Genomic DNA, 14,740 nt, shown 5'->3' on the forward strand with positions numbered 1-14,740 from the left:
ATTAAAAAGCTTGCTCTGGGATAGTCACTGCTTTGGCAGCAGATTTATTAAGCAAAAAAAAACCTCAACTCTTTCTGATTTTTAACATCTGGCTTGAGGCTTGAAGAAGAGAAATGGTCAAATTCACACGCACCAACTTGGATCTAGTTTTATGTACTAATAGTAGTGATTTGATCCTTCAAGCCTTCACTGGATACCAAATAGTTGAGCTGGACTGGAGTTTCATCAGCATGTATTATTACCTAGTATTAAAACACAGCTTGGGTTTCCTACAGTTAATCCTACATGTGATGTCCTCCATGTTTCAGACCGTATCGTGGCTCACTGCAGCTCCAGCTGTTCTGGAAGAGTGTGCACGCTCTGCGTCTCAGCCACAACTCCTTAAGACTCTACTGCAGCACGAGAAATGTCTCGGACACCTGGACTCCGCAGGTAACAACGGCCACAACATATCAAACGCTCATGACCATACCAAAAAGTTTGAATAATATCTGCTCAAGTTTGTAACTCTTCTGTTCCAGCATATTTTCCCTCCTCCATTGGGGAATCCATCCTCTCCTCGCTTTCCCTCCCTCTCTCAGGAAAAGTGCGAGACAGCAACGAATCAGGAGCCACTCCCACACCGAACCTGATCCCAAGTCCCACCGCATCAACACAAAGATCCAACAAGAAACAAGCGAGAGACTCTGTATCCTACATCCCACCGGTTATTGGCTCAATATCAACTGCAGACATCCTGCACGAAGCTTCGACCAATCAGAATGTAGAATCCCGATCAGAAAAGGAAAGTGATGAAGTCGATACAGAGAGTTGTATGTACACAAGGGTCAAATCAAGGTCCTGTGAGAAGAGTAAGCATTGTGTAGGAAAGGTGCTTGTCAATCAAACACCTACACTGACGAGCGGTGAAGCTGAAGAGGAGGATGAATTTCAAATCAGCCCGGTGAGAAGAAGTAGTAGGAAGAATAGTGCAAAAGATAAACAAGACACAAGGAACGGTGACAAAATGCTGGATTTGGGACAGAAGAGGAAAAGAAAAGCATCGCAGAGAAATCCCCAGGAAACCAATCCACAGGAAGACGAAGGTCTTCGTACTGCCTTTGCTTCCTGTGTGAAACGTCAGCTCCGAGTCGTCATTCCGAGACTGGAAATAAAAGCTTCTGCTCAAACAGTGGACACCTCGAGCGATGAGGACCAAACTACAGCGTCTCCGAGAAAACCTGCCACTGAGGGCGTGTGTGCGGTGATATGTGTCGATGCCGGGAAGCGAAAGAGGAAGCTCAGCCTCTCAGAGACTCCTGAGAAGAATCTGAGCATCAATATTATTAAGCAGTGAGAGAGACTCCTTTAAAATTAATGCACTATAAATAGATGGATATTGACTGATTTTAGAGATAAAGAGCAATAGAGGAATTAACGTTTCTATAGTGATGTAAAATAAACATAGTTTGGTATATTTCAGTAATATTTGGATTTCCTTTCATGTAGAGTTTGTGCTGGCTCTCCCTGCATCCCCACACTCACACCTTTAAGGATGGAAAATTCAGGTAAAGTAAACAAGACCGTAGTTATGAGTTAGACATCGTTTGGAATACACATTCACTCAAAAATGTGTTTGAAAATCTTTGAGATGAATCAGTGATTCTGGCACCAGTTTGTTATTCATGCTGTAGTGTTTCTGTTCATCGTCACATCGCTAGCACAGACACGATGACCCACTGTGACAGTTAACGGATAACAGGCAGGTTTCACTGTTAGCGCCTACAAAGAAAAGAGCAAGAGTTTCTTTTCTCACACACAGATTTCAGCATCAGATTACTAAGAATTTTCGTGAATAAATAGTAGACAGAACAAACATTGGACTCAATGCTGTTATATCTGAAACTCAGCTTAGCTAGTCTATGCGATGACCAGTGTTCAGTTTTATTTCGTTTTATACTAAACTGTAATTTAGTTTTAGTTGACTAAATATCACAAGATTTTTTTAGATTTAATCAACTAAAATATAAAGTTTCCCTTAAACATCTGAAGCTATGATTCTCACCAAGATGAAATGAGACCTCTATTAATCTGTTACAAAACAGTACTGAGGTTTTAAAGTACAATACACAGACAGTTTTCACTTTGTTTTTTTTTTAAATATAGGATTCTCTGTTGACCTGGTCTGGCTTTATTAAAAATGGAGCAATAATAATAAACAGTAGACTCTCTCTCTCCCTGAACAAGATAGTTCACATTACGTAGAACATTTCCAATATAACTGATCACCTTCAGTTATTTCCTATCTTTTTTTATTTTCATAGAAAGGATATTTTTTATTTTTAAGAGACGGCATGTGACATTCTTCATGAAACAATACAGCAGTGCCTTTAGTGCAAAAACAACAAACTAAGTCAAGCATCATTAATTTTTGTTCATCTTTAATTATTTTAATAATTACAATTCTAAAAATAATAATAATACATTCAAAGTAAATTTTTTTTTAGTAAGAAAATTAGCATAAAAAAAAGATCAGTCAATGACATTAACACTCACGATGATGAGCATGATGGTGTCGACACTGATATTAGAATGAAACTGAAGTTTGTGGAAGCTGATCTGTTTAAACAGAGTGTACAGAAGAGGAGGTGAGAGATCTGGATAGACTAAAGGACTAAAGTGCTGCCGCATCACTCACTTTAGGTCCCACAGCTGGCACTATCCATGTAAGGTCATTGGGTAAATGTGGAAAACTGAAACTTATACAGAAAAAGTCATCTCATGATTGAATCATTAAAAAAATATTTTGCACAGTTGAAGCTCGTATCTTAGAGGGCTTGGTGGTTCGTGCGTTTGTATCATACCTCCAGAGTTGAGGGTTTTATTCCTACCTCGGCCCTGTGTGTGTGTGGAGTTTGCATCTTCTTCCCAGTCCTAAGACATGTACTATAGGCTACATGGCATCCTGTAAATTATCTGTAATGTCTGATTAGGTTAGAATGTGACCTCCCTGTAACACAATGTAGGATAAGCTGTACATAGGATGGGTGGATGGGAAGGAAGGAAGGAAGGAAGGAAGGAAGGAAGGAAGGAAGGAAGGAAATAATATATTGATATGCAGGTCATTCAGGGTGAATTTTCCTTCTTTGTTTTTGGTTTTCTTGCACATTATTTTCAGGTGACATCATATGACATGAACATCCTCACAGCATTTTTTATTTTTTTTTGCATTATTTAATCAACCTCTCATTCAACTTGACCTGTAATAAGCATTAATGATGGCTTCATCAGGAATAACAATTATCAGCTCTGCAGAAGTCTGTCAACATCTCAGATCTCTCATCGGTTCTATCTGCTTGTCCTCTCTGGGTCAGTGCTATTCTAACATCCATTGTGCTGTTTGTGGAATTTAATCTTGATAAAGTACTGTTTGTAATTTTATAAGCTATCCGCTTCCTCTGTGGCAAATTGTAAAAGAAAAGAAAAATTACACAAGACTTCCTGTGGCACCCTTTTTTGAAAAAAAAATAAGAAGAAGAAGAATAATAGGTGGGGCTGAGGACCACTGTGGGTTTATTTAAAGACCAAAAACTCAAACAACCTGAAACATAGACAGATCCATGACAAGGCCATTCTGCAAAAACAGTCTTTACTAATACATCATAAGCCCACCCTAAAGCGTATTATTAAAGCTCTATAAACACTTTAACACAATGCACCTGACTGCAGCTTTGATCAGCACAGATAAAAGTCCCCTTTTGTTGTTCACTGAAACTTTACGTTAAAAAAAATTGCAGTCTGTTTCATGGTGCTGTATCTCCACTTGTCTAATAACCCTCTGTTTCTTTCAGACACGGCCTCTTCTGTAACTCACTCCACAGACGACCTTATTGTAGATTCTGAAGATGAAGCTACTGAAAAAATTAAAGGCAGGGTTGGTACATTTGTTTTATATACACATGCTAAACATCAGGAAAAATTCAGTGATGTAAAAAAAAATAATCTAAGAAGCGTACTAATTTCATGTGAATAGTAGTGATGATGATGACTATATGTTTTCTTGCAGCTGTTTACAAAGCGATATTGCAAGACAAAGAGTGACACGTATATTCCCACTTTACACGAGTTCTGGACTCCTGGTTTCTTCCGCCGTGATTACGTCTCCCCGGGATACGGGTGCAGATGAGGTTTGGTTTAATGACCATTCACCTGGATTACAAACATATCTTTACTTCCCTGTTGTAGCTTTTTTAAATAAATGTTTTTATACTTGTAGGCACTCAAATCTTGTCTAAGATTTCCTATTTATACATTAGATCAGCATTAATAAATTAGCTAAAATATATATATTATTATGTTGGATACTACCTATGTATAATGTCTTTTGATGATTAATAAATATACTTTGAAACAAAACCAGAAAGTGTTGAATAACTGAAAAAAAAATCCAAATAAATAAATCAGAAGCTCAAAGGCAGGAAAGGGGTTTATTGTATATTATTATGCAAAGGTGCATTTGTTTTTATATTTCTTTAATAGTACATAAATTAAAAATCCTAATGTTAATTATACAAAAAAGTTGTGATTTTTCCATAACTGCTCATCAAGACACTCCTCCAGCCCTACAGTCTGCAGTTAATGCCTCCTGTGACTGTAACGGTCTCTCCTGTGATGTATGAGGCATCGTCTGAACACAGGAAAGCAATCACACCCCCAATATCCTCTGGTTTCCCCAACCTAGGAGCAAATAATTCAGGTCATTTTTATATACAATATTACACCTTTAAAATGACCTTACTACATTACTATTACAGTCTATGCCACTAAACTTCACACATTGACATATATAGCATTTGGCCCTTATCCAGGGTGGCTTATATTTATCTTATTTATAGAGCTGAGCTGTTGAGGGTTAAGGGCCTTCCTCAGAGGCCCAAGACTGGCAGCTTGATGGCCCAGGGGTTCAAACTGTGTCTGAGACACACTCTTCAGCCTCTTGCCATTCTTCACTCAGGCCATCACATTCTCAACACCCAGAAGTGAACTGATACCGAACGAATACACACACACACACACACACTTTTTCTCTTTTTTTTCTCAATTAAAATCAGTTGCTGTTTTGCACATTCGCTACAAATGTTCTTTGCACACCAAATTTGAATACCTCACCCAATTGCTGCTCTAACAGCAGTGTGTGTGTGTATATATGTGTGTGTGTATATGTGTGTATATATATAATGTTTGCATTAACCCTGTGTTCATTTGCAACTTTACAACTCTATACCCTGCACTCTGGTTGGTTACTTTCAGTCCTTAGCTCTGTCTTTGTTCTATGTAGCACCAGGGTCCTAGAGGAACATTGTTTCATTTCACTGTACTGCATCAGCTATATATGGTTGAAAAGACAATAAAAGCTTCTTGACTTTACTTGAAACTCATGACCTTCTAATCGTAGCCCAAGCACACAATCACTGAGCTACCAAGCTTTTTTTGTGGTGTTTGGCCAAATGGCTTTGGTAGAATCAAACAATAATACAGTGTTTTGTAATGTGTATGGTTTTGTATTGTGTTTGTTTCGTCACATGCTTTAGAGCTTCGGTATACAGGCTGACATCACTAATATAAACCTGAGCTAAAAGGTAAATACCTTTTAATGCTGAGCATCTTCAGGAACTCAGAAGCAATCTCTTCACTCTGCCAAAGCTGCAACAACAGAGAGTGTTGAAGAAAAACACTTACATGCTTTCTAATGTATGAGGAGATAAGACTGGAAGAAATAGAAATAAGTACTACTCAATTTATTATTTAAAAAAATAAATAAAAGTTAACACACACTAGAAAGTAATAGAAAGCAATAAAATGTGATGTAAACATAGGAAAGGAAATGATAATGTATGAATTCTTACAGCAGAACTGAAGCGTGTCTTGATGACTCCTGGAGCCACACAGTTGACCCTGATGTTACTCTGTGCGAGTTCAGGAGCGAGAGCTCGTGTTAGACCCAACAATGCGGTCTTACTCACGCTGTACGGACCCAGACCCTAACACACACGTGATGAAGTCAACCCCCAAAAAAATGTTCAATCATTCACTCAGTGTTAAGATATTTCATCTTTCATCTTATTGTATCATCATGTAACATCTTTCATTATATTTTATCTTTCATCGCTTTACATATAGCTCTCACCGTCATTGGCTGGTAGCCTGCTACTGAAGACACTAACACAACTGAGCCACCTCTGAAAAGGAGAACACTCATTAATTTCACAATCAGAACAATGACTGCTGACACAACACTTTCCTCCAATTATTTTCATTTTCTCACCCTCTTTTCTCCATGTGAGGCACGACAAGTTTTGTTAGAAGGAATGAACACTTCACATTGACATCTAATATCTGAAGAAAAAGACCACCAGCATGTAAACAGGTGACATGTACAGGCTTATGATTAAAGTTACAGCAGAAAAGCATGATGTGAGATAATTTGAATAACATCCTGCCATGTGATCTTGCCAGAATTGTGTTCCCCGTTTCCATCTGAACCACTAGGCCAGGGGTGGCCAACCAGTCAGAGACCAAGAGCCACATTTTTTATTGTGTTACCACAAAGAGCCACATGGACACACATGAACATCACTTTTTTTTCCCTGCCATTTTGAGAGTGAACTTGACACAAATTGTTTACTCCTGATCTTGCTCCTACTGAGAAACTTTGAGGTATTTTCATCCCACTCACATGCGCGTTTGACGAAAATACCGTATTGAATTCAAGCGAAGTGAACACGCACATTAAAAAGACACAAATACAAACTTAAGATATAAACGTAAGAGAAGCATGAAACCGGGCAAAGAGCCGTATGCGGCTCGGGAGCCGCGGGTTGGCCACCCCTGCACTAGGCATAATTAACATGCTATTTTTATTTTTATGCAGTTATCCACTCAATCAGCCAAACCCATCAGTTGTGCTGTGCAGAAAACAACAGATACACATCAAGTACCAGAGTTGGGAAATAATGTGATTTTAGTGACTTTTAGGGATTTTCAGACATAACACATTCTTACAAATGGCAAAAAAAAACAAACAAAAAAAAAACATCCAGCTAGAGGGCAATTTGTAAGTGCTGAGAGAGGTCATGGTTAATGGCCAGACTGGTGCGAGCTGATAGGAAGGTTACAGTTGCTCTAATAACCACTGTTTACATCTGTGGTGAGCAGAAAAGCATCTCAGAATGCACAATAAGCTGAACCATGGGATGGTTTCTGAAATACCCAAACCATCCCATCTGACACCAATAACAAAAACAAGTCACAGAGATGACATTTTCCTCCTTCTTCTGATGTGAACATTAACTGAAGCCTCTTTATCACAACTCTAAGCCTCACCTTAGTCCAGACCTCATCTGTGGATTCTAAGATGTTCCCGAAGAACGGGTTCACAGCTGCATTAGAGACCAGTATGTCAATACCTCCACACTGCTCCACAGTCTGTGAAGAAAGCAACTGGTGAGGAAAGCAATTGACACCTATCTTCTCCAAAATGCTAGAGTTGATTCATGTATTGATTCATGAGAATCACACAAAAAGCTCACCATGTTGATCAGTTTTTCTCTGTCCTCTTTGTTTCCCACATTACAAGTAGTGCCGGTCACTTGAATGTTTTCACTACGTAACAGCGACACAGCCTTGTCTACATTGGCCTGTCGACGGCTGCTCACAACAACATGAGCCCCGCTTCTCCCCAGCGCCTGTGCAGCTGCCAGGCCAATACTGAAAGTATACACGGTACACGGTTATTAACAACTCTTAATTATAACTGTGTCCTTAAGCTGTATAGCTATGAATACCAATTATGGTGCTGAACATAAAATTAATTCTGTGACAGGGGAAAATTACAGTGAGCACCACCATGACCTTGTCTGTGGGTGCAGTAACTATGGCAACTACTGTATGTATACCCATCTGTGGATGCAGTAACTATGGCAACTTTTCCAGTGAGACTGCTGTATGACATCATTCTTCCACCAGAGACAGGATTGGTCAAAAGGCACTTCGACACAGCCCTCAACATTACCTATGAATAATGACAAGAATGTTAGTTGAGTGAGCTATTATTATTATAATACTAACTATAACAGTATAAGTTTTGTAAAAAAAAAAAAAAAAAAAAAAAAAAAAAGTCTAATATTGAGGCGTGGATCCAATGTCTAAACATGACAAGGCACAATGACACAATACAACATGTTTTATGACCTTATAAAATGTAAACATCGTCATTATAGTGATGCTACGGTCACTGAAGTGTGTTGTGCAGGTATTTAAGGAGTGTATCATGACGGCAGAGGTGTTAGGCTTTTAAACACACACATCATTTTTGTATGTTAATCATCCATTTTATGCATTTTATCTGATGTTGTGTCTGATGTTTTTGGATAACAGAAAGTTTCCCAGAAGTGAAACAGTAGTATGTAAAAATCTCAGCAACAACAACAACAAAAGCTGTATCTGGATAACAGTGATTACAAACACAACCCACTACCATGTAAGTGTCACTGATTAGAATCTCAGTGCTTCTTGTTCAGAAGAAAAGCTTGTTTACAGTCAAATAACAGCATACCAACAAGCCTATAATTACATGACTAATGGACCTTATAATGACCACTGAGTGCAGTGTTTAATAAAAGCTTTCTATGCCAAGTTCCATGCATTGGCATCTGAGGCTAATCATCATCTGTATCATTATGCAGTGTTAAATTAAACAGCTGGAAAAGGCTGCAATGTTCAGGCTTTACAACTGGACCGATAAAAAGACAACAATATAAATAAATGACACAAAACAGTAAATAGTTATATTACAATATGCATTATTGCACTTTAAATGAGGATTTTTTTTATTTACCCAAAATTTTCCAAAACCGTTGACTTAAACAATAAACCGCCTTAGTGTTCACTCTGAACATAAAATACTTAACATTAACATTACATAACAGTATATTTATTTATTTATTTATTTATTTATTCATGTGCTTACTGTTACTTTACCTCTATAGTAGAAGGGTCAAAGTTTTCTTGAACGGTATTTAATCAGGTTGGTTTACTTATCAATGTGGCTGTATTTCAAATAGTAATGCATTGAGTATTTAGTGCACTACGTAGTGTATAAACTCACTGGTATAAAGTGCACTTGTAAAGGGATTAAAAAGGTATTTGGTATTTATCCTTGCGCCTACTTTTAAGCGGCCATGTTTGCGGAAGTTGTTCTGATTATAACTGTGTCCGATTGGCTGCACCTAGCTTGGACATTTTTGATTGGTTAAAATAATAACCAATTGTAGACTTACTTATATTTTTAAAATAACAATTTAAAATAATATTTAACGGTTTTATATAACGGTTATTTCATTACCAGTGTAGACTTCTATATCGTCGACACTTCTATATCGTCGATTTTTTTTCAATATGGAACATTTAGACACGACAATTTTAGTTTGTAAAATTAATAATTTATATTTATTCCCTATTAATTAATAAATTGAGCATTGTATGTATAGTATTTTGGACCAGAGATAAACTGCATATTTATTTATCGATCAGTTTTACTTTTTTTTTTTCCGAGAATTAATCAGCATATAAAAAAGATTATAAATATTCACATTTGTCCACTAGAAGGCGCTGTTGTAAGCAGATGGGTGAGAAGAGTCTATAATACAAATATTATAATCACAATGTATATGAAAAATCTGGATTTTAATTTTCATTTTACAATTATTTTGAAAGCCTGTGACGATTTTTTCCGAGTTTAATCTTTCCTGATTTAAGTTATTAAACTAATTAATTTCTTAATCTTAAAAATTAAAACTAAAACTTTATGAAATACAAAAAAGCTTTTTTTTTTCTTTTTCTTTTTTTTTTACAAACATAATTACATTAAAGTAACAGATATGCTAATTTAGCTTAGTAGCCAATTTAGCACACCAGCCATTACAGTCTGGGTCTTATATATTAAGACTAACTCTAACTTTGGGTTAATTAAAACCCTGCTTTTTTGTAGGTGATAAGTTTAAAGTGTAAGTTTCACATGTGTAATGTAAATACATATCTTGTTTGTCATCATTTACGACAGAATTGTATCTTTCAAAAAATAAAAAGGTTTCCTGGACAGGGAAGTGGGCATTAATAAAATTAATTCATTAAGATTTGTTAAATCCAGACTGTGCCATTCTGAACAAGGCTAAACCTGTACTATAAAACATAGAATGGATTTAGAAACAGATGATTTCCTTCTTCCTGGATAAACATTAGTGCTTATATAGTACTGCTGGCTACTGTACTACATTTACATTTCTGTTTTCAGCATTTGACAGAATAAATTATAAAGAGTGACTTTATTTTATACAACTGAGCAATTGAGACTTAAGGGCCTTGCTCAGGGGCCCAGCAGAGGTAGCTTGGTGGATGTGGGATTTAACTACTAACTAGGCTATCACATCGCCCTTAGACAATAAGGTAGTCACAGTAATTAGCTCCATTGTGTCGATAAAAGCAACATTAAACTTAAACTTGCTTTTTTTTTACAGATTTGATTTAAATCCACATTTCTGGAAGTAACATCGTTCTCTTGGATGTTTTGTTGGATAATTAAAATACAGATTGTGTTAAATATATTTCTATGCCTGACTCAGAACTTGACTAGAGTTTACTTCAGTTTAAAGGTGTCTTTTTAACTATGAGCACACTTAATCCCTGTCAGGGAAACTGTGTAACATGTCATAACCTGTTATGTTTCACTTATCTGTGTATCTGTTCCTCTAGCCGTGAATATTTCCCTCTCGATCATCAACGATGCAGAGGAGGGTAGATAATAATTTATCATAAACTGTTGCATCATAAAATGTTTATGTTGTTAAATCTCTCTATTTTAAAAACAATAATCAATTCATTAATTATTAGTATTTTTTTTAACAAAAATACATATTTCCCGTATTGTGTGATTATGATGTGAAGGTAGCAGCCAGCAAAATGTCCTTTCTCCACAAGCTGCACCAATACAGGGTACAGAAGGTAAAGCTTTAATATAATTACTATTACATATAAACTTTACACGCTTTTGAAACTTTTCCAGAGGACAGCCTTGACACTTGTAAAATGCAGTAGATGATGTTCACTGTTTTTGGTTTCTCACAGCTAACACCACAGACATGGTCACTCTGCGGAGGAGGACTGTGAAAGTGGCATTCATGGTCAACCTCGTCATTATTCTCGCCCTCCTCGGTGGAGTCATTATCACTGGTGACAGGAGAATTTATTTATTTATTTATTTATTTATTTATTTATCATTTAAAAGATTTTGCTTAGCTAATTTGCTGTTTAATTAATAAGCTTTATTTATTTATTTTTTATTTTATTTTAAGTTTGATGAATTTATATTGCATTGATTAACAAAACAAAATTAACTGCTACACTTTGATACTGTAACAGGATATAGATTAAAGGAAGTGATTGATCAGCTTAACACAGGTAAATACCTTTCTCCAGTAATGATCATTGATTTACAGTATACAACCTTCCCTAATGCATGAATATGTCACCTAGATGAAGTTTTGTATATAAAATAATACAAATAGAAGCATTATTTAGACATATACAAAAGGATGTCTACAATTTATTTCTTTTTTATCACAGTTTTACTTTACACTTGGGTAAATAGAGTGGATAGAAAGTCTTCACACCCTGTAAAAGCTGCAAGTGTTTGTGATATAAAAGTCTACCTACTTCATTTGGCAATTTTATTCCGCCTGAGATTGGATTTGGCCATTTTGTCATTTACGGAGGGAATTATGAAGGGATTTCCTGTTCTTGCTGATGCCAATGTGGTGCCCCGTTTCCTCTATTTGTTGATGATGTTTAAATGTTTTAGAAATCCTTCTGTATCCCTCTCATGATCAATCACTTTTGACATGTGCTCTCTTTGAAACCAAAGGATTTGAACCATTTCTACTTGAATATTGTTGATTTCTATGTCACACTATGTACACAAAAAAAACTGCAAATATAGAAGGGTTGTGTAGATTTTTTTACAGCTTATCCAATGTACCATATAATTATGCAACTGGAGAGATAAATGAATGTGCAGAGAAACAGTAGTAAAAAAGTTATTTATGTTGTATTTTCCTCCTTTAGATGTTTATAAGGACTTCTCAGATCTGTCGAGTGAGTATCATCTTCACATTGTTGTAATAAAAGTGTTATATTGGCATTACAGTTATGTCAATATGAATGAGTTGAGACAATATTGAATTTGTCTCAAATGTACAGAATAATGTTATTTTTTATCCCTGTTTGCATTCCCACCAGGAAAAGAGGGCATTGTTCCAGAAGAAGGTGAGAACATGTTCCCTTACACCTGCCTGCTTTGTATTCAAATGCTTTCTTATTCCGTTGTGTCCATGTTAATTCTTTGTTTTTAAGTGAATGTTTTTCTCTCAGCTACAGTTTATATATAGTTAACCGCCAGGCCTTTTCTGTGTTGAGTTGTAGTAATTACTGTGCTTGCTTGCAGTGTGGAGTTGGATCGTAGCAGCTAAAGGTACAGTAACATAAAATAGACAAAATGCATTTATGACAAAAACACTGGCATGACATCCAGTCATCAAAACTGAACTCATGACTTCTCTTAGTTTCGTTCAGAGTTAAGCAGTGGTGTTCAGGCTGTAAACAGAAATGAAAACCTGTATCAGATGCAGTACATGATATTGTTGTGGCTCACACGCTTTCTGAACTGGCTTGGCTTTAAACATAATATCATAGCTGAGTAACAGATGCCTGATTTAAACTGAAATTCATTCAGTCAACATTATTATTGTAACATCAATTAGTTTTCCTTTAATTGTTTAATTCTCTGTATAACACAAGCAGCCTAGGTTGATGATCCTAACAAATAGTTTGGTGTAATTCTATAGAATTCTCCTCTTTGTTGCTGAATTGTTTTTTTTTTTTGTTTTGTTTTTGTTTTTTTATATTTTTTCCTGCAAATTGTCAACAGCTGATATGAATCTTAACCCACATTCGGCTCACTATCTTCTCGAAGTAAGCAGCGATGGTAAAAGTCTCTACCAAGCGTCTTTAGACAGTCCTCCCAGAGTCCCTACGATTGAGACATACCTACTGTGTATCTGTGTTTCATCTAAGAACCAGCTGAACTCCAGGGTTTACTTTGAGCTGATGGTGACACAGCGTGTTCCGTGGACTCTGGGGCTGCGTACCGAGTCTTTCAATGCAGACATAAGCCCTGATACAGATCCTGATGCTGGCATCTGGACGATTGCCTCAGCAGAGGGTAAAATAATAATCAATGATGGTAATGCCAGTCCCACACTGCACGTCATCCCGGCTATGCTTGGACTGTATTTGGACTACGCAAGAGGTCAAGTGTCCTTCTACGATTCAGTGGCTAAACGTCACATACACACTTATCTTACCACCTTTAATGAAAAACTTCGTTTCTATGCAGCTGTTCACGTTGATATGCAGGAGAGCCACGGCATACTCATTTCATTTGTTTAATTCCTTTTGTTTCATTTGTTTTGGTGCACTATTCATGAACTTTTATAGTAAATCAAAGCTGCTTTACTGCCTCTAATGTGTTTTCTTTATTCTGAAAATAACATGTAAACCAATGTAGAATTAAATGTAAACATAAACCAATGTAGAATTAAATAAAGCTTCTTTTTTTTTAACTCTTCCATCTGGAAGATTCTACCCTTGAACCTTGCACCTTATCTGTATGAATGTTGTAATGATTAACATAATAAACAGTGATATCAGGTCATTTTAACCTGAGACACAAAATATACCTGACATTGTGGGCACAGGCATATTGAACAGTAATATTTTCTTACCTGCACCTAGCACTGAAAATAAAATTAAAGAGGAAAATATTTTAAGTTCCTAGTTCAAACTGTACACTGTAATCCAAATGAGCAAAGAATTGTGAACTAAACGGGGTTTCCCAGTTTCAAAGACCACTCTCTCTCTCTCTCTCTCTCTCTCTCTCTCTCTCTCTCTCTCTCTCTCTCTCTCTCTCTCACACACACACACACACACACACACACACACACACACACACACACACACACAGAGTTCTGTTTTTTCTTCCGAATCAGTTAATAAGGTCATTTATATTAGCTGAGTCAGGTGAATCAGAGCAAGGAGAACATACAACAGTGGGACAGAAACTACTGATCTAATGTGTGCACAAATGAGGTCATGGATTCAGACACGGTGGGCTGCAAAAGTAATCATTAGCAGTGGTGTTCCTTTGCCATGAAATGAAACATATGCACTGTAATACACTAATGAACTGCACACACTGTAAATGTGTTTCCTGTTGAGTCTGGAGACCCTCTAACACAAACAAGCACACACTCATTGTTGTCTTTGTAGTGTATTTCCATGAATTGTGTATTACTGTAGTAACATTATTCTTATCATCATAGAACATTTGGTGCTTAAAGAATTATATATACATGCCCACACACATGTTTCTCTTACTATCCTTGTGAGGACCTTACACTGAAATAATTATTATTAAAATGCAGATAATTACTTTAAATAAAAGTTATTGTGAATTGTATATTCTTGTGATGAATACAAAAAACGACATATTCTTAACCTTGTCAGGACACATGATACTTACAAAGATATAAAAACATCTTCCCCCACCACACACACACACACACACACACCACGTGCCAAAATTAAATTC

The 14,740-nt window shown here is 36.5% G+C and overlaps 3 protein-coding genes across 10 annotated transcripts in view; 2 read left to right on the plus strand and 1 right to left on the minus strand.

Moving 5' to 3' along the window:
• Positions 1 to 4,402, plus strand: part of tinf2 (TERF1 (TRF1)-interacting nuclear factor 2) — a 7,593-nt gene extending 3,191 nt beyond the window's left edge. For 2 of the 3 annotated variants that reach the window (XM_027178365.2, XM_047816012.1), the window contains exons 6-10: positions 309 to 432; positions 522 to 1,332; positions 1,489 to 1,547; positions 3,831 to 3,913; positions 4,046 to 4,402. In XM_027178365.2, coding sequence (XP_027034166.2) covers positions 309 to 432; positions 522 to 1,332; positions 1,489 to 1,547; positions 3,831 to 3,913; positions 4,046 to 4,165 — 1,197 coding nt within the window. In that variant the 3' untranslated portion in view covers positions 4,166 to 4,402. The remainder of the gene's footprint in view (positions 1 to 308; positions 433 to 521; positions 1,333 to 1,488; positions 1,548 to 3,830; positions 3,914 to 4,045) is intronic. The other variant, XM_047816010.1, reaches the window with a different exon arrangement.
• Positions 4,403 to 4,447: 45 nt separating this feature from the next.
• dhrs4 (dehydrogenase/reductase (SDR family) member 4) lies at positions 4,448 to 13,984 on the minus strand. Of its 4 annotated transcripts, none has more exons than XM_047816352.1 (9): positions 13,875 to 13,984; positions 7,935 to 8,050; positions 7,569 to 7,746; positions 7,363 to 7,464; positions 6,305 to 6,375; positions 6,167 to 6,218; positions 5,886 to 6,020; positions 5,627 to 5,682; positions 4,448 to 4,716 (listed from the first exon to the last, which is right to left on the minus strand). In XM_047816352.1, the coding sequence occupies exons 2-9, from the start codon at positions 8,045 to 8,047 to the stop codon at positions 4,602 to 4,604; spliced, it is 822 nt and encodes a 273-aa protein (XP_047672308.1). In that variant the 5' UTR covers positions 8,048 to 8,050; positions 13,875 to 13,984; the 3' UTR covers positions 4,448 to 4,601. The 4 variants fall into 4 exon arrangements, with proteins under 4 accessions (XP_047672308.1, XP_047672302.1, XP_027034221.1 ...); XM_047816346.1 differs by lacking the exon at positions 13,875 to 13,984 and adding an exon at positions 13,138 to 13,250; XM_027178420.2 differs by lacking the exon at positions 13,875 to 13,984 and adding an exon at positions 9,019 to 9,172.
• Positions 9,317 to 13,607, plus strand: LOC113663204 (E3 ubiquitin-protein ligase TRIM39-like). 3 transcript variants are annotated; one of them, XM_047816333.1, is made up of 10 exons: positions 9,339 to 9,665; positions 10,789 to 10,830; positions 10,981 to 11,037; positions 11,161 to 11,265; positions 11,455 to 11,493; positions 12,157 to 12,186; positions 12,331 to 12,357; positions 12,536 to 12,562; positions 13,019 to 13,062; positions 13,165 to 13,607. In XM_047816333.1, the coding sequence occupies exons 1-10, from the start codon at positions 9,662 to 9,664 to the stop codon at positions 13,537 to 13,539; spliced, it is 750 nt and encodes a 249-aa protein (XP_047672289.1). In that variant the 5' UTR covers positions 9,339 to 9,661; the 3' UTR covers positions 13,540 to 13,607. The 3 variants fall into 3 exon arrangements, with proteins under 3 accessions (XP_047672291.1, XP_047672289.1, XP_027034218.1); XM_047816335.1 differs by lacking the exon at positions 13,019 to 13,062 and having other exon boundaries at positions 9,317 to 9,665; positions 13,165 to 13,338; XM_027178417.2 differs by having other exon boundaries at positions 9,342 to 9,665; positions 13,019 to 13,607.
• Positions 13,985 to 14,740: the final 756 nt, after the last annotated feature.

Source organism: Tachysurus fulvidraco, chromosome 1 (assembly GCF_022655615.1).
Source record: "Tachysurus fulvidraco isolate hzauxx_2018 chromosome 1, HZAU_PFXX_2.0, whole genome shotgun sequence".
NCBI classification, from domain to species: Eukaryota; Metazoa; Chordata; class Actinopteri; order Siluriformes; family Bagridae; genus Tachysurus; species Tachysurus fulvidraco.